General features: G+C 49.0%; 1 protein-coding gene across 1 annotated transcript in view; it reads right to left on the bottom strand.

Annotated features, from left to right (window-relative positions):
- The window catches only part of PEX14 (peroxisomal biogenesis factor 14), a 143,898-nt gene that overhangs the window by 26,368 nt on the left and 89,679 nt on the right, over positions 1–27,851 (bottom strand). Inside the window, exon 4 of the mRNA XM_040987898.1 lies at positions 58–186. Coding sequence (XP_040843832.1) covers positions 58–186 — 129 coding nt within the window. The remainder of the gene's footprint in view (positions 1–57; positions 187–27,851) is intronic.

Here is a 27,851-nt window from a genome sequence, read left to right as displayed (position 1 = left end):
CTGGCCACGCCCAGACAGGTGGTCGCGGCGAGAGCAGGAGCTGGGGTGGGCACTTACTGTATGGCTGCGCAACGAGCTGCGGGGACTGGACGGGAAGCAGCTGGGCAGCTGGGCCCAAGGACGCGGGCTCGTCGGCGGCAGTGCCGGACTGCTGGAGTGCCAGGTCAATCTCTTCATCCGTCAGCCCTGGCGAGAAGAACAGGTGAGTTTAGGGGAGCACCCCAACAGTGCGCTTAGCAGCCCCCCAGACTTCCCAAGGAGACAGCCTGCCTGCCACACAGTGCCTGGCATCCGAGCAGGCTGCCTCCCCAATTTCGGATTCTCGGAACCTCTCATAGTTGCAATTTAACCTTAAGCGACAGAATATTAGCCTCAACACTGCTTCCAAATGTGGCTCATTCAATTTGCTTAATTTATCCTTGAGTTTATTGCTGCTTTTCAAGTCACTCGGTACTGCAATTCTCCATTCTTCCCCCGAAAACAGATACCATCAACTGCAAATGTGGCTCATTTTAATCTGTAATGGTGTTAAAAAAAAAGAGGGGAAAAAACTAACAATAATGCATGAAAACAGACAGGGAAACAAAAAACTAATTATTGGGTGAGACGACTAATTAGTCTAGATCGTTTCCGAAGACGGGAATAATTTGCTTTATTTTATGACAAATGCAGAAATAAAAAGAAAAATCAGGACTGACTGTGATTAGTATGAATGGGATATAGAATGTAAAGAAGAAAATAAAACAAGAAAACAGATCAAAATAAGGCCAGGCCCAAACTTTGTGAAGATCATTACCCAGCCTATCACAGGCTGCCGACATCGCCCTTGGCGCCTTTGGCTCCCCACCCCCTTTTTAAAGTCTTCCCAACACACTAAAGCACACGGCACGTGGGACACCAGGAAATAGCAGGGCGCCATCCGCAGTGGGTACAACATGGGGAGAGGATTTGCCCGTGCAGGAATGAAAGGCAAGGGAAACGGCCATGAAGACCATATTTCCAGTGGGCACACTGAGATCTCCGCGATGGATCTGAGGCTGACAGGCGACTCTTGGGCACTGACCTACCCAAAGAACAGGAGACCAGGGAGTGCCAGGCCACGAGAAAAACTTTCCCACGGGGCCCACTTGGGAAGTAACTGGTGGGCACAGAAGTGCTACCGCTGTGAGTGGGGAAGGCAGGTGAGAGGTCACTGCTAGTTTGCAAAAGGCCACTCGGGCCGGCAAGCCCACACTGTTCCAGGAAGCCCAATATCCAGTCGATCTGTAACCCAGAGCTTTTAAAATGAAAGCTGAGCGCTTTTTCACATCTGGCCGGCAGCTTTCCATTAGGGCCAGCACGGTGCACTTGTCCCGGGGTGGAGGAGCTTGTCGGGATCAGCAGCTTGCAGAGCCAGTGCCTCCTACCCGTGCCAAGGGGCTGACAGACGCTGCACATGAATGCTCCGACACACAGCTCTGCCCTGGTTTGCGGGCTGACTGCTGCCATCCCTCACGCCTTCACAGCCCGCCGCAACTGCTCTACATGCCCCAGGTCCCTCTGCTCTGAGCTGAGCAGCCAAGGTCTGCCACCTCACACAGAGCAGGCCACAGTCCTGGGAACTCCGCAGGGTTGCTGGGTGGCCCCTGCTAGCTCTGGGCGCTCACTAGACTGGTGTAGGAGGGGGAGAGGAGGTGGACGGATGAGAAAGCATCTAGAGTTCCAAGGATTCTGCCTCTTGGCACTTACTGCCTTCCGAACTGAGTGCGGCGGGCAGGGTGTCCTCCTCCCCGACTGCCCGGCTTACTGCAAGGGAACCACTCTTCCCAGGAGATGGAGGAGCTGGAGAAAGGCTGGGACCCCCTTCTCTGTGCCCTGGGGGCTCTAGCCTGAGGAGGGACTGTCAATCACTCCCTTTTGGAGTTCCAGTAGGAAGACGTGGCTTTAACCAGTTCATTATCAGCCACTGGGGGAGGCCAGCATTCGCCACGTCAGCAGAGGCGGATGGTCACTGGCACACTGCGCAATTCCATCAACCTGGTGGTTCGTGTGCCTTGTCAGCCGCTGGCTGCAAATGAGGATAATTTTCCCAAAAGGAGCATTCAGTTGCATTCTCATTTTCCCTTTTGGCTCTTTCAAATATAAACAAGTACGATAATGTTGAGCGCTGGGGAAATATACACTACGCTACCGGCCGGCGTGTGGCCCTGAGTGCTGGCGCTGGTTAAAGGTACAGGGCTCCCTGCCCGCTCCTCTGCCCTCTGGCCCTGGGCTTTTACGAAGCCTGCTTTCCTAATAAAACACGCGCCTTGCCTCATCACAGCTGGTCCACAGTGAGGCCACGACTTAGAGGGCATCAGCATTTCCTCCCAAGTCTTGCTTGCCAGCGACCCTATCGTCTGAGGCTCTAAACAGCCACTGGCTGCAATCTGATGGCCCCGTTCTCGGGGAGGGTCAGGAGGATTCTGATTCAGTTACAATAAGTGGATCATTTTTCTTTGTTAAAGAAAAAAATAAGCATTCTAACAATCTCACTGGGCAATACCATTTCAGAGCTGGACCATTACCCCAGTCATTGCCCTCGATTAACAGATAAGGAGGGTGACACTACGGCCCGAGTGCCAGGTGCCTGAGAGGAGGGCTGTCAGTGCCAGCCTGGGGTCCCCTCTCCAACTTGTGACTCTGATGATCACACCAGTTGCGGGATATCAATGAACTTGCTAAAGGGCTTTGAGCAGGCCTGACTGTCCCTCTGCCATCTCTATCCTAGGTACTCCACCTGTACAGGAATATTACCCAGGGACCACAGCGAGACAACACACGAGTCAACCCTAAGGCTCCTCCCTCTAAATGACACCCAGACAACCTCTGGAGCGATCCCAGAGTGACAACGGGAGAAAGTCCTCACTTGAAGCTCATTCTAATATCCTAAGCCCTCATCAAACATAAACACCTCCCCAGACAGGCGCCGGCACCTCCACAGTGTCCCCGTTTCAGGCAAGACTGAGCAACCCTAGGACTTGATTTGTGGGACTCAACGGATTCCTCTGGGACAAAGACAGAGCAGGGTCACCCATGCGCTGCTCTCCGTCTACACGGTCATTGGCTCCCGGTGTTGAGACAACGCTGCCTCGAGGCTGAGACACTGCCACAGGAACCAGGAATCAGACATCCAGGCGTCCTGATCCCATCTTTCCACCCACCCCCACTGAAATAAACACTGCAGATCTTAGCTTGAGACCTTGCCGAATCCAAAAGGTTAAAAGGAATAAGAAAGGAAACTGCCAATTGGAAGTGAATTATATTTGGCTCTGAAAGCTGAGGCCCAGGCTATATTATAAAAGGCATCGCCATGCATTGTTTACCATCACCCTGACTAATGCAGACCTATTTTTTTTTTGTTTTAAATAATCTCATGCAAATTAGACACACATACTTCCTTCCAGTTGATTGCTATCTGCGAGGAATAATCTAAGCGCAGAGGGGACAGGCGCTGGCTGTGCCGAGCGAGATGGGAACACAAGGTTTCCATCCAGTGGCCCGCAGACCTCCTCCCCCTCCCTGCCCTGCAGGCTTAAGGTATCCCGTAGCTGCTGCATTGGGAAGAATCAGTCCATTTTAATAACGGCTAAAATTTTCTTTTTGCTGGAACATCAATTTGTACCACATGATACCACTAGCACTTAGCAGTCAGATATTTTCTTTCAGTAGCTTCCCCTGTCCACTCGGCAATTTAAAGGAGCTGCCAGCTCCCCACACCCACCCCTAGCACTCTTCAGCACTGACACTGAAAGGATACTGTTTGATGAAGAGTAACAGTAAGAAAGTCCCCTTCAGGTTCAGTTACTCCATCCACTCACTAGCTTCAGCCAAGGCAAGGCGGAGAAAGAGCCAGGGGTCCCGTGTGAACAGTGGCGGGATGTGGACGGCCCCAGGGAGACGAAGAGGCCACCCTACCTGTTGGCATCACTGCTGCCAGGTGTACCGATGACAGCTCATGGTTCCGACTCTCTGTGAGTCAGGGCAGACTCCCAAGCCTCTGCGATCTACTTCCAAAGCCTCCAGAACAGCCCCATCTGCCAGCAGAGATGCGCTGCCTGCGGCAAGAGCCAGCTTTCCTCAGAGATCAGCACGGCCAGGGTTTAGGCTACAGTAACTCAGTGGCCACCTTTTAAGCCCCTAGGAGATAAGGCAGTTGGTTTTCTTTCTAAAGGTTTCTGTCAAAAATACAAAGCTAAACCGAAGGCCTCAGCCTCCTTGGTGAGCTGCCCCAGGCACCTTCCCTTGGTCATGCCATGCCGGACACCCCAAGGGGCTGTGCAATGGATTCTCAGAGCTGCGCCCTGAGCCTGGGGCTGGCCCTGGGCAGGTGAAGCAGAGACAGGGGACAGCAGACAGCAGGCCAAACAGTGCCGGGACAGTAGGGGCGGTGTGAGAACACCTTCCAGCCCCTGCAGGGCTCAAGGGCACAGGGCCGGGGGACTGGAGGCACCGCACCTGGGATAAAAGGCCAGGAACTGGCGCTCTTCCTCCGCCATCCGCATGCAGTCCCACTCCCGGGACTCACAGACACCGAGCACCGTCACCTCTGGGAACACAGCTAGTTACCGGGAGGAGAGGAGGCAGAGAAGGCGGCTGGCTCAAATACTTCCCAAAGTACACGAAAAACCAACTCTTGTACAAGAGACTCGCCAAGGGGAACGGGAAGGGGAGAAAGTATTTTTATTTTATTTTATTAACATTTTGTTGGAAGAGGAGAGTCCAATAAGGACTCTGGAGCCTCTAGAAGTCGTTGGATGACCTGTAGACCCCTATTTCCCAGTGCCTTGTATAAAATTGAATTTTTTAAACATAAATTACACGTAATGACGACACTGTAAAAACTAACAGTAATGGAAAGCTGTGCTGTATTTCATTAGCCTGTATTATTCCGTGCCACCTGATCCAGCCGGGCCTTGTTTATGAGTTAGTGTGTTAGCAGATGCCGAAGGAAGCATTTGCTTCGACCTTGCTCTTCTCATTGGGGCATGAAATTACGACGGCAGCACCTTGATATTACAGCCATAAATACAGTAAACTGCAAATTTAAGCCAACGGCTCCTATTGTCTCTGAACATAAAGCTGATCGGTATTTATTTAAAAGGAGAACAAAAAAAATATTATATATCACCTTGTTTATGGGGCCTCCCCCACCCACGTCCTCATCCCCTCCCCCAGCCCCCCAACCTGTCCAATTCACTTGGTTAAAATATTAAGCAAATAAGCCAAATGTCCTCTTCTCCACTGATTAACTATTCCCAAGCAGAGAAACAGTTTTTGAGAAAACTAGTTCCAAATACCATTACCCTGAATGATGGAGTTTTTATAAAAATTGATCTGATGGGGAGGGAGGTGTGAGCTCCCGTCAGCTTGCTATTGATATGTAAATGCAAGAGCCGGCCGGGTGACTCTCCCTTCTCCTTAATTGAGGAAAAGTTCAAACAACAGGAGAAAAAGTTGCTGATGCTGTCCTGAAATTGAATGTCCTCTCAGTACCCTTCTAAAATCATTAGGTAGAAATGCTATTTCACAAAGCAGCCAAACACTGCCTCCTGCCACCTAAGGAAAGAGAGAAAGAAAGATACCCAACCAGGAGTATAATTCTCATCTCAACACATGAAAACTCGCACCAACCCCTTCCTCATCCCAGTGAACCATAAAGACAATATATCCTTTAGATACATTAAATGTGGAAGAAAAATAAACACAAAGACAAAAGGACACTGGATATCACCCAGCCACGTCTCCCATAAATCACCGAGCCAGTGTAAAGTGTGTTTCACGGCTGGCTCCAGGCTGAGAGCTGGCAGGCCTGTCCAGGTGAGTCCAGCGCAGGAGGACCTGTCTCAGGGAGGCAAAGAGGGTGCAATGCTTCAGACGTGTCTGGGTTTGGAGAGCTCAAGGAATCGGTGGTGCCAACTGTAACACTGACAGGAAGCTCTGATGTCACCACCCACTAGTGACAGACGCAGGACCATCTTAGCGAAGCACATGTGAGCTTGGCGGAGTAGTTTGCTTTCCAAGCTGACCCAACAGTACTGATGACACAGCCAAATCAACCAAGAGCCAAGCAAAGTTTCTGCACATTCACTTCTGTCTGGTCATGGTCATTCTTTAAGGCACACGAGCTCCCTTGCAGCCCTAAATTACATCAGCCCTACCAGGCATTGAGCTCAGCTCCTTCCGCAGAAGGAGGAAACTTCCCTATAAAATTTATTGAGCTTCTCTGGGGAGTAGTATAACTGGTGAACAAGACAGAAGCGAGCTGCCCCTCTGTGTAACACAAATTGAGATCTCTTATATGAAAGGCTGGGAGGGTTTCCAATCAGCAGCCATGATGTCTATTTTTAGCTCCACACCGACTAAAGGTGTTTTTTCTTTTTTCCCTTTACTCCCTGTTGGCTAAATTGGAAACAAAAGCAAAGCAGAGTTACTTTGTATGTTTGACCATCAATTCCAGAGGATGAAATACTGTTGCCACTGTCACACACAGCAGTTCTAACCCAGCAGGTCTGCACAGCAAGCTGAGAGGTGAGCCCTCAGCCCGCCCTGCAAGTCCCAGGGAAGTGCCCGCGTCCTGAAGACCCAGAGCACGGCAATCAGGAACTGCAACCTGCACACCAAAGGCCGGGTAAGTACGATGTGTGTCTGCGTGAGCGTGGAAAACCCAAATCTACAAGCACATTTTTAATAACAGTGAAATCTTGTTCCTGTTTTAGCAGAGGCAGTCAAGGTTGTCGGTTGCAATGTCACACACCCACACATAAAGATCTTTCCCTTTCATCTTATACACCAAGAACAATGGGCATACAGGGGAGCAGAGCTGAGGCCCAGAGGCGGACTGGCTGCCCCCTGGGGCTCCCTATGCCATGCCAGGCGGCCATGCCTGCTCCCACCTGACACAGCCAGCATGATTTCAGTAAGCCAGCATCCAGCGAAAGAAGAAAACCAACAAGGATTTATGGAATGGGGAGAAACAAGATGGTGGAATAGGGTAAGGACACATTTAAACAGATGGAGAATCATTAGCCAGGGTGAAGTTGAGAGGCCGTGATCCTGAGAAATAGGAGAGGGACAGCTGGAGACCCATGAGCACCGGAAGCAACAGAGCGGAGCAGTGCTGCAGTGACCGGACACGCCAGCGGCAGCCAGCCATCAGCGCTCCAACAGCAGCAGGGGGAAAGGCGAGCTCACCAGGAGCTTGGGAGGTGACCCCTATCACAGAACTGCCCATCCTGCTGACTTGCTTGATTCAAACATGAGCCAAAGCAGACTAGCAGAGTCCAAGCAGGTGTGTGCAGGAACAGGGTGGATTTCACGGCTCAGACCCCTACGCCAGTGCCACATCGGCCACCATTTTGTATACTGAGGAAAAGCCTGTGAGACTGGAGGGACAACAGCAAGCCGCGCATGCACTGAGCCAGCAGCCAGCTCATTTCTGGCTCGCATTGCACTGGTCCCACAGGGAAAACAATGCCCACTCGGCATCCTACAGGTTCCACCCAAGGCAGGTCCAGGTGGCCCCAGACCTAACAACCAGCAGACCCAGATCTCCACCAGTGCCACATCAGGTACCATTTTGTGTACTGAGGAAAAAGCTGTGGGGCTGAAGGAATAACAGCGAACTGCACAGGCACTGAGCTGGGAGAACTCACTTCTAGTTCAACACATTCCACTGGTCTCACAGGGAAAATAGTACTGACTTGGCATCTACAGGTTCCACCCAAAATAGGTTCGGGTGGCATTTAGACCTAAATACTAGCAGGCTTCGGCAAGACCAACATCACTAACAGCCCTGTGATTTAGAACAGCTGGCATCTCCCTATGCTGGGCACTGCTTGCACCAGGAGTGGTACAGCCACAGCACAGGGCCACAGAGGGTGGGTGGATAGTGGTAAGCCAGGAGCTGGAGCTGTGCAGACAGTGGTAGAAGCTGAACACCAGAGCCTAGGACTGAAACTCACTGAGGGAGTGGCACAAGTGACTGCAAATGAAGACCTGGGTACTGAACGCCATCAGGAAAACTGACCTGTAGACAAGTGGGCAGCGCAGCTTAGAAACCTGCCCTAAGGAGAGGAATCTGCTAACCAGAATAGCAAGAGCAAAAGAAGTCAGAGGTACAATGAATATTATGGATATTCTGGGAGGGGAAATCCTAGAACTTATGGAACTATATCACAAAATTAAATAAAAACATATAGATATATGGAACATGGCAGGGAACTAGGTAACAGGTACACAGGACCTCTGTTCACAAATAGAATCTCTGTACACACACAACACACACATATACGCTGAGTTGTGCGTGAAGGCAGACACAGGTGACACAGCTTCTAGAAGGGACCAGTAGCTGCTAGGACAGGTTTTACACTGTACATCCCCTTTGAGGGTAGGGCTCCATGTGAAAACATATTTTTGATTCAACAGAAAAAAATTAAACTCATTTTTAAAAAGAAAATATTTGGAGAGGGAAAAAAAAATCCAACTACCTGGAACCTGAACAAAATCACTTAGAATGGTTATTCCTTCCTTCTGGAAAAAGAAAAATCACAGGAGATTAAGATGAGGAGCCGGTGCGAGGACGGAATCCACAATTTACAACTTCTTAGCTCATTGTGGCCGTAACCACAGCAGCCAAGTACAAGGTGGCTTTTTTTTAAATGTGTTTTTAAAAGGCAGACATCTGTTCTATTTGACACATCCTGGCTGCCCAAATGTTTCTCTCAGTTCCAAATATTTGCTTCACCAATGGAAATGTTTCCGTCACTGCAACAAAACAAACATTTGTTCGGCAAGAAGGACAGCAGCCACTGCCCCGTGTGTTCCTACAAGCAGCCTGACCCCGGCACAACTCCACACCTGGACGCGTGGCAGGTGCAGAACAGAGTTCCTTCAGAACATAGCCCTTCTGCCCTGCCCACTCCTGGGGCTCCTTTGGGGTGTTACACTGTAAACACATGATCAGAAGGGTTACGATGTAGCATTCCACCTGCTTTCTATAGTTTCAAACTGCCACTGGAGTTATCAGATTGTTTAAGTCCTCGTGGCAATCTGATATTGACATATCAAAAATGCTATGTCCTCAGCATAGATCTGTGTGGCCCAGGTGTAACTGGTCTTAGTTGCTATTGTCAACGTGCTATAAACATACAATTTTCAACAAAATCCAAAAAATGTGAGTGTTAATTTTGCTAGGCAATGGGGGACAGCCAGGACCAGCTAAGTAGAAACCTCCCTGGAAGTCCTTCCTCCCAATTTTTCATGTTGCATCTCATCTATTTCCCTATCACTATATACACTATGTGTGTGTGTGTGTGTGCGTGCGTGCATACACACACACACACACATATAGAACATATCTGTATACACATCAGTACTTCAAAAATACTATGGAAAAATTACTACTACGAACAAATGATGTGTAAGTTAAAAAAAAACTTTGCATCAAAATTAACTTAGCTTTCGGTGGGTCTCAGGACGGGGCGTCTCATGCCTGGATCCCGGACAGCCGCCATGGGCACAGCCGCCATGTGCTGAGCTGTCCCCGGGCCTGCTGGTTCCTGGGACCGCTTCCTTCGGGGTGAGTAGACCGAGGGGGAGGCCTCCGGGACTGGGCAGGCCCGGGACCCACCCGCCGCCCTCATGGGGCGGTGAATGGGATTTGGGAGGGGCGCGACCTTGGGCCTGGGTTATTTAAACCTCCAGCAGCCGCCTGGCAGCTGGTGGGTCTCAGGACGGGGCGTCTCATGCCTGGATCCCGGACGGCCGCCATGGGCACATGGTGAGCCGTTCTCCCCGGGCGGCCAGTGCGCCATTGGTGCCAGGCTCCGCCTGCTGGCCGCCGGGCCCGGGAGCTCTGGGGATTTGGTTCTTTGAGTTGCTGCTTAATTCGCTCCAGGTTGAACCCATTGTGTTTCTTGGACCTGAAACAGGCAGTAACTCTTCCTTAGCAAAACTTTCAGTCACTAATAATTCTGAGCACCAAATAGCAGTCATGCAGAAGCTAGGGCTTGGGGCCTGTCCTGCAAAAGTAGCTCCAACAGTTGGCCAATGTGTCAACTGGTAGTGGAACAGAGTAGATTAGGCACGACTGAACAAACCTTAGCCCACAAGTAAAACTAGAAACCAGGAGGGAGCAGAGGTCTTGCCGAGCTAGGTTCTTGTACCTGCTGGTCTGTTGGAGCCAGGGACGCTAAGCCACAGTGTCTAAGGCAGAGGTCGGGACAGGTGAGGAGCTGTGCCAAGCTGAGTCAGAGCATCCATTGGCAGGCAAGTGATCTATGGCTGGGAACAGACCCAGTTGGGGAGCAAAGGGGACAACCCTAGCTGGGCTGAGGTTCCCACCAAGAGGCACATGGCCTGGAAGGGGAGCTGCGTTCTGATCTGGAAACAGTTGTAGTCTCCCTTGGCACAAGTGTGGACTGGGATTGGATGCACCGAACCGGGCCGGACCCCGACTCCCCCTGGTGTTCTGGAGGACCAGGGCAGATGTGGGATGGACTAGGCAGGGTCTCAAACCCCTACTGAGCCATGTGTGAGCCATATGTGGGTATAGACAAACCATGGCTGGGCTGGAACATCCAACAGCAAGAACCAGATTGGGTGGAAGGCCAGTCAGGAAAAGCCACAGTTCCTGTTATTACAGGAGGTGGACTGAGTAAGGTTGGCTCATGGACCCACTGGTAAGCGTGAAACCTGGCATTGGGAGAGGTTCTGATGGAGGAGCCTGGGCAACTCCTCTGGCAGGACACAGACCCGGCAGGTAAACGCAAGAAACATGATAGGAAACAGCCCAGAAAAGGCCATGGAAAGCTACCCACTGGCATACAATTGGCTGACGTGGGGGCAAGACCAGGCTGAATCTGTCCACATCATCCACTGGCAAATCCAGGCACCAGTGTGGGTCGACCTAGGGTTGGTCGCAACAAAGACTAGTGCACATTATGGAATGCTGAGGTGAGGTGGCCTGTACCAGAAGGGACCGCAGCGCCCTACCAGCCTGAGAACAAGAAAGGAAGTGGGCAGAGCCGGCAGGGGAATAAGGGAGGGTTCCTTTGCAGGACAGCTACTTCCGCAGGAGAGCATGGGCTGGGATGGGGGCAGACCAGACTAGGCAGAGCTACCACACCTGTGGGCTTCGTGCAGACCAGATCAGGGAAAAGCCGGGCTGGGTGGATTATTCCTACTGGTGCAAACAAAATTAAAGTGGGCGAGGGTTGTTTGGGCTTAGATGCAGCATCAACTGGAATCTGGGAGTGGGAGAGGCCTAGGAGGGAAATAGTGGGCTCATCCCTCTTGGGTTACCACTTCCACAGGACATAAAACTAAGATAACTAAGATAGCGGCTGGGGTGGAATGGGGTGTGGGACAGACTGGATTACTGCTACACTTACTGGCAAACCAGGGTAGGGGGTGGGCCTGGTGGGGGTTATTGTGGGTCGCTCCAACCTAGGCTGCAGCTCCCGCTGGTTTATGTGAGGGCCAAGTATGTGCTGGGCAGAACTAGGCTGGACTGCAACACCCATTGGTTCCAGTGGAAGTCGGGAGTGAAAACAGAACCAACCCAGCAACTGCAACCACCAGCTGATTGGAGCGATGGACGGTGCCGGGCCCTGTACTTGTTAGCACATACAAGAAGTTTCTTTGGAGATCTTCCTAATCTAAATGCTGGACTCAAAACCCTAACGAAGAAAAGAGAGAAGACAGAACGGGTCAACCAACCATCTCTGCTATGATGGACTATGTCAATCAGTGGATTTTTCAAAGCCCTCATAGTGCTTGGAGTGGCAAGATTGACAACGATTCATAACTGTTGCAATATCAAAACCACTTGAGCAAGAACCTCTGCGCATGCCCTACATCCGGGATCTGGGGAGGGTGGGAAAATGGGTGGGCCTTCTCCCTTAAATAACCCCCTTTAAACATGAAGGTAACAATATGGAAAACATACTAGTATTATCCACTTTCATGTAGCCCTTGAACCTTCTTACCCTAATTAACTATGTAAAGAATGTCAAAATAAAATTTTATAAAAATTAAAAAAAAAAAATTAACTTAGCTTTCAATTCCACTTTTCTATGAACTTTTTGAAATATCCTCATGCTGTGGGTTGCAGAAAATCTGGCTCCCTGACTCATGTAGACATTTAAACCTCCAAATTTTATGGTAGTGGAGTCCTGTCAATGGTGGAGACTGGATCCAGCGGGACAGTCTGGACACAGGCTAATGAAACATCTTCAGGTCACGCACGTGCCCTCGGACTCAGCTCTTGAAAGAGGGTGGTTACATAAGCCCAACAGGCTTCCTTCTGCCATCCCCTGCCTCGCCAGATGCCCAAATAAACCTCCTTCCTTCCTAAGAAGTTCCTCAAAACCAGCTTTGGGGCACAGTGGGTTACCCTGCCACCTGCAGTGTCAGCATCCCCCTCCAGTTTCAACCCAGCTCGCTGATTACATGCCTGGGGAAACAGCTCAGGGTGGCCAAGTGCTCGGAAGAGCCAGACTCCACGGCTCCTGGCTCTCGCCTGGCCCCGCCCTTGAGTGCAGCTGTTCCCCAAGTGAACCAGTACATGCAACTCCTTATTTCTGCTTCTCTTTCCTCCCTCTCCTTTTTCTCTTTAACTCTGCCTTTCAAATAAATAAAAATAAATATTAAAAAAGAAACTTCTCTCAAATATTTTAGTTTTAGTGATGAAAAGATGACTGATACACCTCATATTATTCAAAATAAAATACAGTCACCACTTGGTATTTATAGGAAATTAGTTCCAGAAACCACCCCCCAACCAAAATCCATAGATATTCAAGTTCCTTATATGAAAGGGTAAAGTATTTGCATATTATCCATGCAGTTTCCTGTATGTTTTAAATCTGCTTTAAATTATTTATAATGCCTAATACAATGCAAATGCTACAGACAGTTGTTACAGTGTATTATTTGGAGAATAAGGACAAGGAAAAACATCTACACATATAGCACAGATGCATTTTTTAAAATGTTTTTTGTGGCTGGTGCCATGGACCTTCCCAAGCCAGGCAAGGACATGTGCCAGTGTGTACAAGAGCTGGAGCTGGAACAAGTAGAACTGTGGGGCCTGAGGGGACAGCGCCACAGACTTCCCCGACAGAAGCCACTGTGCCCACCAGTGAGCATGAGAACTGGGGCTGGGGCTGGACCATGAGGAAGCTGGTACACCAGGACTCCCTGGGCCTGTCCACAGCACCTACTCAGGGCGGGGTGGGGCGGGGGAGAGGTGCGTGTGGCAGACACTAATGGCTTTTGGCATCGGCAAGCAGCCCGTGCTTTCATGTCATCTTGGCCTCAGACATGCCAAGACTGCCAATCTCAGGGACCAGAGCCTGGGTGCGATTTGGCCTTGGAGCGCATGTCGCATGACTGGACCACCTGCACCACTGACTGTGCAGAGAAGCCAAAGACCTCGCAGAGCGACGACAATGGTGTGGGGGACACCGCCGTTGGTACTAACTATAAGTGCTCCAATTCATGAGAGGGAGCCAAGAGAAGAGCTAGACATCTCCAAACTCAGAATGGGCAAGCCCCACAGCCCTAATCAGCAGGAAATTACAGAAGATGGGATGATTCTGCACCCTTCGGCAAGCTCTAAGCATAAATGGTGGAACTCTCTGAGGAGGGAATGAAATGGTAACAACCAGGCAGCTACCTTAGGCTCATGAGCAGGCAACCACACCTCCAGCTGCTCTTTGTAAATACTACCCACTAATCTATCAATCAAATGGTCCCTCCCTAAGGACTCACTTCTTTGCTGGAGACCTGGGGGTGGTATCATGTGACCACTTCCCCTCCCGCGTGGGAACATAGTCTGGTAACACCAAGGTGCTCACTCCCTCTTCCCGAGAGTCGGGAAGGCAGACACACTTCCCGGTCCCCCATTACCCCGCTCCTGGCCCACTTCACCCCTCAACATAGCCCATGAGTTTGGGATCCCCTCACCTTTTACATAAATGTTATTTAAGCAATAACAGATATTGGGCTCTGCCCGCCACCATCTTAGCGGGAGGGGCCAAGGCGAGTCTGGCCCCTGGGCTTGGATGCAGGGAGCTCCCAACAGTGTGGAGGCTGCTGAGGGTACCCGAGCCAGGTCAGACTCGATGCTCGGGGCCCTTAGCCCCAGCCACCACTGCCGAGTGGTGAGTCCAGGGCTTGCCTAGGCCGGAGAGCTTTCTCCCTTCATGGTAAGTACACTGTGAAGGGATCTCTCTGGAGCTCGGGTCGGTCCCTGACTCCACCCGCTGGCCACCCAGCAGTGGGTTGGGGTCTTGGGAGCGTGGACTTGCTGCCTAGGAACATCCATGGATAAGGCCACTGTATGTGTAGGTAGGGAATGAATCCTGAGAGATTCATCGACAAAGCCACTGTACTTGCAGGTAAGCGAGGGGACTGAGACCTGGTGGGTGGGAGGGGGTTGGCCAGGGGATCTGTGTGGGTCAGACTGATAAACCAGCCCACACCAGAGTACCGGAGTCTCTCTGGAACTTTAAAATAAATTAACGTTAAACACACACACACTCCAAATGCGGAAAACATGGAAAAAAAGAAAAATATAAAAAGTCATTCACATTTCCACTCTCCACCCCAAAACAGGCTAAATATACTCTCTGAATTTCCAGAGATTTTTCTGAATCCCAACATCAATCCCATGCAGGACTGCAATCACCTGACTAGGGGTCCCACGCTCGCAGTGTGGGGTGCTTCACCCAGTGGCTATAGGGCCACTCCCACGAGGTAGGTGCCTTCGTCTCCCCTTCCAGGCGGGGAACTGAGCTTTGTGGGCATTTAACAGCCTACCTAAGGTCCCCCGCACTGTGGTGGACAGGGCTGGAACCCACTCCCCACTACACCAGGGAAGAATTCTCCGAACTCTGTCCCAGCTCACAGGGAGCCTGAAACCCCCAGACTTCCAATACATTTTTCAGACACACTGGTTAAACTATCAGGATTGAATTTTTTTTTTCAATGCAAATGACCTTTTAACAGGAGAATGCTTGACGCTGCTGAGGGTCCTGTGAAAAGTGAATTTTAAAATGTCCACACCATCCACCTCAACAATTTTACTTCTAAGAACAGTAATATAAAATGTATGTACAGGGATCACGCTGTAGCATCGCCAGTTAAGCCACTACCTGCCATGCCGACATCTCAGACGGGCCCTGCTTCAAGTCCCAGCTGCTCCACTCCTGGTCCAGTTCCTGATGATGTGCCTGGAAGGGCAGTAAAGGATGACCAAGTCCTTGGGCTCCTGCACTCACATGGGAGACCTAGATGAAGCTCCTGCCTAATTCAGCTCCAACCACTGTGGCCATTTGAGGTGTAAATCAGCTGACGACAGCAGCTGGGTGGGGCTAGGCCAAAGCCAGAAGCCAAGCACCCATCAGGTCTCCCACATGGGTACAGAGAGGTGGATTAGAATGGGCAGCCAGGACTCCAGCTGGAGCCCACATGGGTTAACCACACCACAGGAGGAAGCTCACCGTGCTGCCCATGGCACTTCCCCATTGCCATATTCTTCATAACAAAGAAATTAAACAATATAAATACCCAAAGAGTAATAATTAGGTAAATTGTGTTACTTCTCAATAATGTGATATTCTTTAAATGTTCACATTCACAGGAACAATTTCTGATATGGGAAAATGCTTTTAATATGTTGAGACATAAAAATGTTGTACTCACAGTATGATCTCAATGATATTTAAAAAAGACAAAAGGAAGTACAGTCACATCATTTTAAACTTCATCTGAATTTAACATAAACGTGGAGAGCGCAATGACACTATGGTGGGGAAGGGTCCACCACTTGGTCCCTAGGTGCTGTGCCTTCAAGGCCTTGTCAGCCCCTCCCTACTGCATTCCCACACACCCTCACGCTCCACGCACCGCCCAGGGGATTTCCGCCACCCTGCCTAGCACCCATGTGCAAAGCGACTGTGAGTTCAACTGAAGACTTGTTTCAATGTGTGGGCAATGTGACCACACTGAGCCTACTGAAGATCACTCGCCAGCTATTCTTTTAAAGGAGTTTACAAATTATTTTTAAAGTAATTATTAATAGCTATATTTCCATAGTAAAACATTTAAGGATATAAAAGTTATATAGTGCAAAGCATATTTCTTTGCCACTCCGGCCACCTGGCATTTCCGTTACCTCGCCCGGAGGCAAACTCCAATTCTTCCGTCAAAAGCACTTGTGTGTACATGTATGCGCATGGGCGAACATGTGTGTTATGTACAGACTATACAAGCGGAAGCAAGTCATACATACTGCTGGACACATTTCTTTTTTTTTAAATGTATTTTGGAGAACATTTCTTATTAATACCTATTCAGGCCTCTGAATAGACATTTAGTAGATACTGCATTATATGTTCGTAACATAATTCTGACACCACCCAATTCCTAATACCACAGATTGAGTTTGCTTGGTTTGTACCTATATGGAAATGTGGTACATACAAAGTTTTTCTTAAAGATTTATTGGCTCAGTTCCCACCATTGTGGCTGCTTGGGGAACCGCCGGATGGGAGATCTTCCTCTCTGTCCATCTGCCTTTCCAATTAAAAAAAAATATTTATTTATTTACTTGAAAGACTTACACAGAGGGATTCCATCTGCTGGTTCATTGCCAACTCCAGTCATGGCAGCCACCTGAGGAGTGAACCAGCAAATGGATGCACTCTTTCTTTCCTCCTCTCTCTGTCACTATACCTTTCAAACAAGTAACTATTATTTGTAAAGGATATCTTTCTTCAACATCACGTATGTGACAGGCTGCCATGCTGTACACGTGAGCCCAGTTTGCTCATTCTAACGGCTGTACAGTCTTCTTAGTATAGCAATCAACTATAATTTATCTATTCATTTCTAATGTCTGGTAGATTTCCTATAACATCTACTGAGAGGAAGGGGAGAAACTTGTTGCATATGAAGATTTAGCAGATACTATCAGCAGTCTCCACAGCGTCACACCGAGTTACACTCCCACCAGCCATGTAGGACACTTCAGCTGCCCCAAATTCAGCACACAAGTTTCTCTTGGCCAGTCAATGGGCAAGAAGTGGCATCTCATCCTCATTTTAACTTGAATTCCTCTGATGTCTAACGAGTTTAAACACCTTTTTGCAACTGTTTTCACTGAGCCAACATTCTCTAAATGTAAACGCAGGAAGGTAGGTGGGCAGCAAGGGCAAAACTCTTCACTTGTTTGTTTTTTATTTGTACCACCAAGTACTGAAAAGGGTATTGGGTTTATTTTTTAGATTTTTTGTTTGCGTTTATTTTTATTGGAAAGGCAGATATATAAAGAGAAGGAAATACAGAAAGATCTTCTACCTGTCAGTTCACTGCCCAAGTGGTTGCAATGGTCAGGCTGAGCCAATCTGGAGCCAGGAGCCAGGAGCTTCCTTCCCGTCTCCCACACGGGTGCAGGGTCCCAAGGCCTTGGACCATCCTCGACTGCTTTCCCAGACCACAAACAGGGAGCTGGATGGGAAGTGGAGCAGCCAGGATACAAACCAGCACCCATATGGGATCCCAGTGGATACAAGGCAAGGATTTAGCCTCTCGGCCATTGCATCAGGCCTGAAAAGGGTATTTTAAATCCACCATTATGACAGGTTTGTCCAGTTCTCCTTTCAATTCAGTTTTACTTTATGTACAATACACGTTAAATATGTACAAATTTAGAAACACTGGTTTGCCTACTGACTGATTCTTATGTCTCTTTCTGATGTTATCAGACTCTACTTGGAAAAAAATAAAAAGATTGATCAATGGGTTGGTTGATTTGAAAGGCAACAGTGACAAAGAAAGAGACAAAGACTTTGATTACTCAAAAAACAGCCACAACAGCTGCCCAGACTAAAGCAAAGAGCCTTGAACTCCACCTGAGTCCATCACACGGGTGACAGGGGCCCAAGTATGTGGGTCATCTTCCTCTGTGAAGCCAGGCGAGCAGTCCAGACTTGAACTTGCACTCATAAAGTATCTGCTTTAACCAGCAGTATATGGAGTCTTGCAGCTAGCGATGTGGCCATGGCAGTAACAGCACCGCATGCAGCAGCACCAGCAACCCATCTGGCTGCCTAATTGTGTTCCAACTGTCCCACTGCGTATCCACCTTCCTGTTAATGCAAAAATGCAGCCGGAAGACGGCCCACCTACTTGGGCTCCTAGCACACCTGTCAGAGACCCAGATGAAGCTCCTGGCTCCGGACCTGGGGCTGGCCTACCCCTGACCATCCTGGCAACTGTGTCTTCTGGGGAGTGAACCAGCAGAACCTTGTGCACCATGGCTTTCCCTGACTAGCCCATCAAAGATCTTTCTTTCTTCTGCTTTTCACGTAAAGCAAAACATTTTTTCAACATTTATTTATCTCATTGTAAAGTCAGATATACAGAGGAAGAGGACAGAGAGGAAGATCTTCCATCTGTTGATTCACTTCTCAAGCGGCCGTAATGGGCAGAGCTGAGCCTATCCAAAACCAGGACCCTGCAGCTTCTTCTGGGTCTCCCGTACGGGTGCAGGGTCCCAAGGCTTTAGGCTGTCCTCAACTGCTTTCTCAGGCCACAGGCAGGGAGCTGGAAGGGAAGCAGGGCTTCTGGCATTACAACCGGCATCCATATGGGATCCCAGCACATGCCAGGTTAAGACTTTAGCTGCTAGGCTACCACACTGGGCCTGAAATATAGTAACCTTTTTCAAAAAACATAATGTTGACAAACTGATTTTAGTGGACTATGCAGCCCATTTACATTTAATATAAAAACTGAAACTCTGAGGTTTGTGTAGTTTGTTCCCATAATTTGTTTACTTTTTGACCTATTTTCTTGTTAGCCCAGTTTCCTTTCTCTGAGCTTGCAGTCACGGTGGCTCTGAAGGGCTTCTCCACAGCAAGCCACTCTCGCCCTTGTCCCAATGGTTGCCCAGCTCGGGGGAGACGCCACGCTGCTTTTCATCACGCTTTCACCACTTAGTTCTGGCTCCATCAGCACAGCAGCTAACCACAAGGCTCCATACACTGCTGTTTCAAGCAGACACGTTTTGAGTGTAACCACCAAGCACTTCCCTAGTGGGGAAGTCTCAACTTTCAAGGTTGAAAGGGGCCCTAGACTAAAAAGTTTGAGAACGAATGTTCCAGCTATTGCAATACAACCTTAATTTACCAGTTTCCTATTAACGAAGAACTTTACTATTTCTCCAACAACCCTAGTTCTTAGAACACTTTCCCTCCAGCCCTTCTTTTACATATTAGTATTTTCAGCCCAATGTATAAAGTCCCACCCCCAAGAGATATCTTCTCATTTGAGAGTCAATATTTGTCCGTATGTGCCCTCTCCTTTGCCCTTCATTTCTCCTTGTACTTGGTGCTTCTTTTTTTTCCCTTTTCTGTCTCTCTTTTTTTAAGATCTATTTTATTTTTATATTGGAAAGGCAGATTCATAGTGAGAAAGAGATACAGAGAGGAAGATCTTCCGTCCCCTGGTTCACTCCCCAAGTGACCACAATGGCTGGAGCTGGGCTGATCTGAAGTCAGGAGCCTGGAGCTTCCTGTGGGTCTCACACGCAGGCGCAGGGTCCCAAGGTCTTGAGCCATTTTCCACCGCTTTTCCAGCTCACAAGCAGGGAGCTGGATGGGGAGTGGAGCAGGTGGGACACAAACAGGTGCCCATATAGGCTGCTGGCATTTGTAAGGCAACAATGCAGCACTGAGCCATCGTACCAGGTCCTAGATTCACTTTCAAAAAGTGCCCAGTACTCTGCGAGCACACTGCATGAGGCCGTGTCTCGTTTCCACCCTCGCCTCCCGCTGTCCACTAACACAGCAGTTAGTTGAGTCACACTGAGGTTCAAATCAGACCACACTTATCCTCTGCTTAAAACGGAAGAGTTCTCAGTTAGTCAGAGTCAACGACGGTCCTCTCTGGGGTCAGCACGCCCTATTCACGCTGCCTTCCTGCTCGCGCCCCAGCCGGCCTCCCGCTCAGGTCCTCCTGGCCTGCACACTGCTCTCCTTTCTCTTCCTGGATCTGCCAGGCTTGCTGCTGCTTCGGGCACAAGCTGTTCTCTTTTCCCGGAACTCCTTCTCCCCAGAAATCTGCATGGTTTATTTCCTCATTTTCTTGAAGTTTTTGCTCAAAATGTCACCTCAGAGGAGGCCTTTCCACACCACTGTTTAAAATGACATTAAAATGACAACATCCCCAAAACTCTCTGTCACTCTGCACTTACATGAACTAGACACTCCCCGTTGCTCTGACTGTACTTACATGAAGTTTACACCTCTCCACTGTGCCCACTCACTCCTCTGCAGTCTGAAGGCAAGCTCTCCAAAAGCAAAGCTTTGGGGCCATTTTAGCCACGGCTCTGTTCCAAGAACCTGGGAAACTCGGGTTCTACTGGCACTTAGTAGATGTTGAACAAAAATGTGTGGAAAAAGAAGTAAATGGAAACCCAACACACAAAACAGAGTACTGCTCCCCAAGGCTTTGAGAAGCCCAGCAGGGTCACAGAATCCAGAGTCCCAACTTCCTGATCTCCTGACCCGTAAAACACTGCTTTAGCTGTACCCCACAGCCCCCACCGTCTCCTGGGCTCCAACCACGGGGCCGAGGACCCCACAGCCCCATCCTCCGCCCTGGGCTCCGCCCACGGAGCCGAGGACCCCAAAGCCCCATCCTCCGCCCTGGGCTCCGCCCACGGGGCCAAGGACCCCACATACAACCCCTCCCCCGCCCTGGGCTCTGCCCACGGAGCCGAGGACCCCACAGCCCCCCACCCTGGGCTCTTCCCACAGGGCCGAGGACCCCACAGCCCCCCACCCTGGGCTATTCCCACGGGGCCAAGGACCCCACAGCCCCTCCCCCGCCCTGGGCTCCGCCCACGGGGCCAAGGACCCCACAGCCCCTCCCCCGCCCTGGGCTCCGCCCACGGAGCCGAGGACCCCACAGCCCTCCACCCTGGGCTCTTCCCACGGGGCCGAGGACCCCACAGCCCTCCACCCTGGGCTCTTCCCACGGGGCCGAGGACCCCACAGCCCCCCACGCTGGGCTCTTCGCACGGGCCGAGGACCCCACAGCCCCCCCACCCTGGGCTCTGTCCACGGGGCCATGTACCCCACAGCCCCACTTAGCACTTGTTCCTCGTTCTGGGTGACCTTGTGCACCGTGGGTTTCCCTGACTACCCCATCAACAGCTGTTAACATCTGTATGGTGTTCCTCTGGCTGTCAAGCGGACTGCTTTGCAGCTCTCAAGGATTTCTAATGCTGCTGAACTTCTACCGGCTGTCTCCTTCATCACTATAACCACAAAACCTCAAATGCTGACCGTGCTGCACATTCACTGAATATTTGTTCCATGTGGAAAACAACATGGACACATCATCCTGGAACTGAATCAGACTTTTAATAACTATAAAATACAGTTGCAACATTTAGTCGCAAATCCCTTTCTGCACTCTTAAGAAAATTATCTACCGTAAAACATTACCATTGTCACCACTAACATTTAAAATTATTCTTGAAATTCTAGACCATTTAATAAGGCAGGAAACATATTTTTAAAAATCAGCATTGTACCAACAGTAATTAAAAAGTAGAAATTCCACTCACAGTAGTCATGAGAAATACGACTATGATAATCATTTTTAAATTTTTTTAATTTTCAAAATGTTTATTAAAAAAGACACATAGAGCTCTTCTACCCTCTGGTTCACTCCCTAGATGCCTGCATTTGGCCAGAGCTGGGCCGCCTGAAGCCAGCAGCCTTGGGGTCCTCTCGCTGGTGGCTGGGTGGTTGAGCGCTCATCCCCTGTCCCCAATAGCGCGTCAGCAGGAAGCTGGGCTGGAAACAGGCTGCTGGGATTCAGGCAGGCCCTCGCACGGGGCCGCCGGCATCCCAGCAGCGGCTTACCTGCTATGCTTCACACCCACCCCGTGATAACCCTAAGGAGAAGCTTTACAGAGAAAAAAGGAGACGGAAATGTATGGGAAGACTTTCTATATAAATTCAACACACTGTCGTTCTTGCTTTAGTCAAATGATTTTTTTCTAAGATTTACTTATTTTTATTGGAAAGTCAGACTTATAGAAAGAAGGAGAGACAAACATCTTCCATCCACTAATTACTCCCCAAGTGGCCTCAGTGGCTGGAGATGAGCTGATCCGAAGCCAGAAACCAGGAGCTTCTTCAGGATCTCCCACGTGGGTGCAGGTCCCAAGGCTTTGGGCCGTCCTCAACTGCTTTCCCAGGCCACAAGCAGGGAGCCGGAAGGAAAGTGGAGCAGTCGGAACACAAACTGGCGTCCATATGGAATCCCAGCGCATGCCAGGCGAGGATTTTAGCCACAGGCTACCACGCCGGGCCCAGTCAAATGACTCTTAACAGCACAAGTTAAAACCATATTTTGTATTTACTCCTATTTCCTACAACCCTGAGGATCCACGTCTCCATCAGACACAAAGGTCTTCAGTACGAACATCTTCTGTTGATAGTTATTAAATGTATAACCGCTACTGGCAACTTCTCTCAGCTTTCGTCCTGAAGTGTCTTTACTTCTTCATGTTATTGGATATTTGGTCTGTACACAGAATTCTAGGTTGTCGTTCCACTGTCTGCACAGCTTCATGGTGTCTGATTGTATGTCAAGTGGAACTGTGAACGTTATTCCCTGTTCACTGCCTCTGGTGCTCCTCGGCTGGACTTAGATACGAGTAGACATAACCTTCTTGGTATACTTCCTATTTGTAGTTGGCAGCACTTCCTGTGTTGCTGTTTATATGTTTTAAACCACAATCAGAAAAATTTCAACCAACATTTTCTCACATTTTTCCCCATTCTTTATTCTCTTTTTAAAAATATATATTCATTTAAAAGACATAATTACAGAGAGAAAAACAGACAGAAAGCCCTTCCATCCGCTGATTCGCTTCCAAATAGCTGGGTCAGGGAGAAGCCAGGAGCCTGGAACTCCATCTTGGTCCCTCCTAATCACCTGGGCCGTCTTCCACTGCCTCCCCAGGTCCGTCAGCAGGGAGCTGGGTGGGAAGTCCAGCAGCTGTGACTCGAACTGGAGCTCTTACAGTATGCTGAAGGATCAGGCTCGACTTGTGGACCACACCACCAAAACCCCTTCTCTTTTGAGGCCTAAAACTATCGCATGTCAGGCAGCCTGACTGTAGCCCCCAGGTCAAGGGGGCTTTGGTCCAACTTTATAATCTTTTTCCCCACCCAGGTACTTCAGATTACTGATTTCTGATGGATTCCTTCCTCTGTTATACACAATCTGCTGTTACTCCCATCCAATAAAATAGTGTTGGGATTTGTTTTTAAGTTCTAAGATAACCATTTGATTCTTTTTTTACAACATCTGTGTCTCCACTGCAACTCCCCTTCTCTTCATTCTTTTGTCCATTTTTATTCATAAGTTCTTCCAACAAGTTTCTGAAGTTATTTCAAAGTCCTTGTTTGTATGAGCCCATTTTGTTTGTCACATCAGTACAGGTCAGAGGTTCCTCGTTCTCCTTTCCAGAACTTTATTCCACACTGGACACTGTGGAAGATAACTGGCGGGAGCTTCATGTGCAGAGCCGAGCACGCTACCTGCGTCTAGCAGGTAGTCACATCACGGGCAGACCACCTTACCTGCTGCGGGCTCACATGCATGCTTTAATGATTCCCTTTTTGCCCTTATTCTTAGGAAAACATCACAGCCTGTGAAAAGGTAACCTTTTAGGGGCTTTTAAGGGTAGTCAAAGGTGTTTACTAAGCTCCCTCTAACTTAAAAATACTCCAGATTTTGAGCAGACAGTTCAGCAGGAGACCCCATAGCATGCAGGGCAGCCCTTGCGCACAGGGCGGTGCCGGGGCTCGCTCAGCATTTGAAGAGCCTGTCTGCACGGAGTTTGGAATTACCACACCCGCCCCGCCTGGTCCTTTCCTTTCCCTCCTCAAAGCCTAGCCAAGCTCAAACCAGTGTCCTGCAGAGTTCTATCTGCCAGCACCTGACAGGCAAGGGAATGCCTTGAAGAAAAAGCCATATAAAGGCGGCTCTCCCGGACTGGCCCTTTCAAATCCACTCCAACTTCTGCTGGCCTTGGGTGGCTCTCCAGTGCCTTCACACGACATCTTTAAAACATTTTGTCCAAAATTTATATTTGTTATGCATGGGAATGTTCTTCTGATACAAGGTACTCCATCATTACTGAAAGCCAAAACTCTTAGAATGTTCTTGAAAGAGAAGCATGAAGGGAGCCTTGCTTTTGTCCATATTTAAGTTATAATAAATACACAGCAATTTCAACACTGTGGCTTTCTGTAGGAGTAAGAAGGTCAATAAAAACAGAACTGTTATCTCGGGAAAAGACCTTGCTATATATTAAAGTGTGATATAAAGCAAGCGCAACAAACAAGTGGGCAAAGCAGTGATTTATTCACTGAAGAACAGCCATGGAAAAAGTAACGTTTGAAAGAATCTTCACTTCGCACTACTTCATAAATTTCAGGATTAAAGAGTTAAATATAAAAGCACAAGCCATAAAAATTCAAATAAAATATGAATGAATATTTAACTTATCATTAGTTCAGTGTTTATGGACAAATATTTAATCTTTCTTCTTAGTTTTTTTTCTCTCAATTGCAAGAAGATAATAAAAAAAATCTACCTCATAGGGTTTTTGCGATTAATTACAATAAGGGCACTTAGCCCACTGCCTGACACATAATCTACCCTCAATAAATGTTAGCTGGTACTGTAATTATTATTATCTAATAATTATGGGGAAGAAATCTCTTACCATAAAAATAACAGGAAATATCTGAAGATTGATAAATATTATTATGTGGAAATAATCAGTTTTATATATTAAAAAACATAAAAGCCAAGGAACAATGGGGAAAACGTTTGCAAACATGACAAAGAATTAATATTCTTAATATATAAAAGGCATTTAAAAATCAATAAGCACTAATATCCCAGTAAAAATAGAGGGTAGAAAAAGACTGAACAAACATTTCCAGGAAATAAACATTTTAACAGTCCAACTGTGTTACTAATCAAAATAATACAAACGCCAACCATCTAAGAATGTGGTTCGGTTGCTTTCCTGCGATCATACCCAAGTCTTCCGTGAAGACAGCCACTCTAGGGGCCAGCATCACAGCTCTACGGCTGTTCTTCCACCTTCAAGCACCAGTACCCGGCTGCTCCCTTCCCACCCAGCTCCCTGCTGTGGCCTGGGAAAGTAGGCAAGGAGGGCCCAAGGCCTTGGGACCCTGCACCCGCGTGGGAGACCCGAAAGAAGCCCCTGGTCCTGACTCCTAACTTCAGATCAGTTCAGGTCCAGTCGTTGCAGCCATCTGGTTAGTGAACCAGTGGGTGGAAGATCTCTCTCTCTCTCTTTTTTTTTGTAAGATTTTACTTTAGTTTTTATTGGAAAGTCAGATCTAAGGAGAGCAGGAGACAGAGAAAGGATGATTTTCCATCTGCTGATTCATCCCCAAGTGGTCACTAGGGCAGTAGCTGAGCCAATCTGAAGCCAAGATCCAGGAGCTTCTTCCAGGTCTCCCATGCAGGTGCACGGTCCCAAGGCTTTGGTCTGTCCTCTACTGCTTTCCCAGGCCACAAGCAGGGAGCTGGATGGGAAGCAGGGATGCTGGGGACACAAACTGGCGCTGGTGCTTGAAGGTGGAAGATTAGCCAGCACAGCCGTGGTGCTGCCCTCCCCTTTTCTTTAAAGGGGAAGAGGCAATCAACACCATGGCAGAGAAGTGCCAGTTCAAGTCGTTCAAGTCCTGGTTATTCCACTTTTTTTTTTTTTTGGCCTTTAAATTTTTTTGAAATTTTATTTTATCTTTGATGACAAGAAGGCTGTATACCCACGTGAACCATTGCTTAGGGTGAGAAGGGTCAAGCGGACACGACAACTGCTTCCTTTTTTTGTTTTTCCCCTGAATCTGGGGGAAGTGGGGCCGCCCCCAGGAGCTGACTGCATCAGCACCGGGGATTGGGAAAGTCACCTGATGTCATCCTAGGCCCGTGATGCGAGCATGTTCCGAGTGCCGCTTACGTGCTTTTGACAGTTCTGAGATGCTGGTGATCTTGTCGCTCCAAGGTTAAAGAACTCCTTCCAAGAGCCCTGGCTGGCACAGTCCACCGTAGAGTCTCCACTCACCCAGACAATTGCTATCAAAACTTGGCCAAGAGAGTTGTTCAATTTGCTCTTCCCTCCATCTCCTGCAGGCCACCGTGAATTGGCTGTCATGTCCCCCATGTGCTTCTGGGCATGCCGCCCACTGCCCAAGCTTGAGCAACCGAGGAGGCTCCATGTACTCCATGGTCAGACCACAGATCCTGGCATTTTCCCCCATGGCTGCAGTTTTGAGTTCCTTGGTCCACCTGGAGGGTCCCCAAAGAAACCTCGCCAGAAGTAACCCCAGACCTGACTCCTGTGTGTGCCAGCCACTGTGGGGTCCAGTTAGTCCATTATCCACGCCAGCCTACACATACACTGGTGGTCATAGTTGCCCAGTAGTTCTGTCCACACCTCATCTCATAAGCAAACAACAGATGCCACAGTCCAGCTTAATTGTGCCTTCCATGCACCTGGTCCCTCACACATACAACAGCAGGACTGCAGCCCAGTTGAGTAAGCCCCAATAACCCCAATCTGGCCTGTCCCCAGCCCCAGTTCCTGTGCATGCCAGTATGGTTATCAGTCTGGTCTGGTCTGTCCCAAGTCCCATTTGGATTTCGTACACACCCACTGGTGCTGCAGCGTAGCTCAACCCAACCAACCCCACTATCCAGCCCATATTTAATGCTGGTGGGTGCTACTGTCTATCCAGCTGGGCCCACCCCCAGCCATGGTTCTTATGCTGACAGGTGGGAGCTGAAGCCCACCAGAGGGGTGCCCACAGTTTCCCCACTAGGTCCACTCCCGGCCCAAGATCTTGCACATTTCAAGCGGTACAGCAGTCTAGTAAGATAGGACTTATCCCCAGGCCTGGCATTTGCCAGCCAATGCTGCAGTAAAGCCTACACTTACTCTGGCTCATGTGTGCACCAGTGGGCATGGTCGCTTAGCCCAGCCTGGCACTCCCCCAACCCAGTTCACATGCAGGCCAACGGGTGTTGTACCCTTCCCAGTCTGGTCCACCCCAAGTCCCAGCTCTCTACTCAGCAGCAAGAGCAGTGGCCCTAATGGGGCTCACTGCACCCACCAAGGGACTTAACAGGTGCTGGTGGGTACTACATGTTCCAGTTCCAATCCAGCTCCCTGATAATGCACTTGGGAAAGCCGCAGAGGATGGGCCAAGTGCTCAGACTCCCACACCCACATGGGAGACCCAGAAGAGGCTCCAGGGTCTTGGCTTCAGCCTGGTACAGTCCTGGCCATTGCAACCATTCGGAGAGTGAACCCACATATGGAAGATTTCTGTCTTTCCTTCTCTCTTTGTAACTTTATGTTTCAAATAAATAGATCTTTAAAAAGAGAGAGAAAGAGAGACGTATTTTCATTTTCTAGGGAAGGAAATGAATGCCCTACTTGGAAAACTAACGCTATTCATTCAGTCTTAAAACAAACATTCTCTATGAGTTAGTATACCCTCTCTTCTGCAATCTATTTTGAGAGACTATCAAACAGAGAGAGTCACTGCTTTCTTCTTTCTAATTCCTTTACATAGAGAAAAAGAGAGAGAAGAAAGAGAAAGAAAAGAAAGTAAATAAGTAAGTTAGAAAGAGAAACCAAGGACTCATCTTAAGCAACTAGCAGAACATCAGCAAAACCCAAACAAAGT

Source organism: Ochotona curzoniae, unplaced genomic scaffold, assembly GCF_017591425.1.
Source record: "Ochotona curzoniae isolate NIBS_2020 unplaced genomic scaffold, NIBS_Ocur_1.0 contig_4792, whole genome shotgun sequence".
Taxonomy (NCBI): Eukaryota; Metazoa; Chordata; class Mammalia; order Lagomorpha; family Ochotonidae; genus Ochotona; species Ochotona curzoniae.
This window is presented reverse-complemented; position numbering and strand designations above follow the sequence as displayed.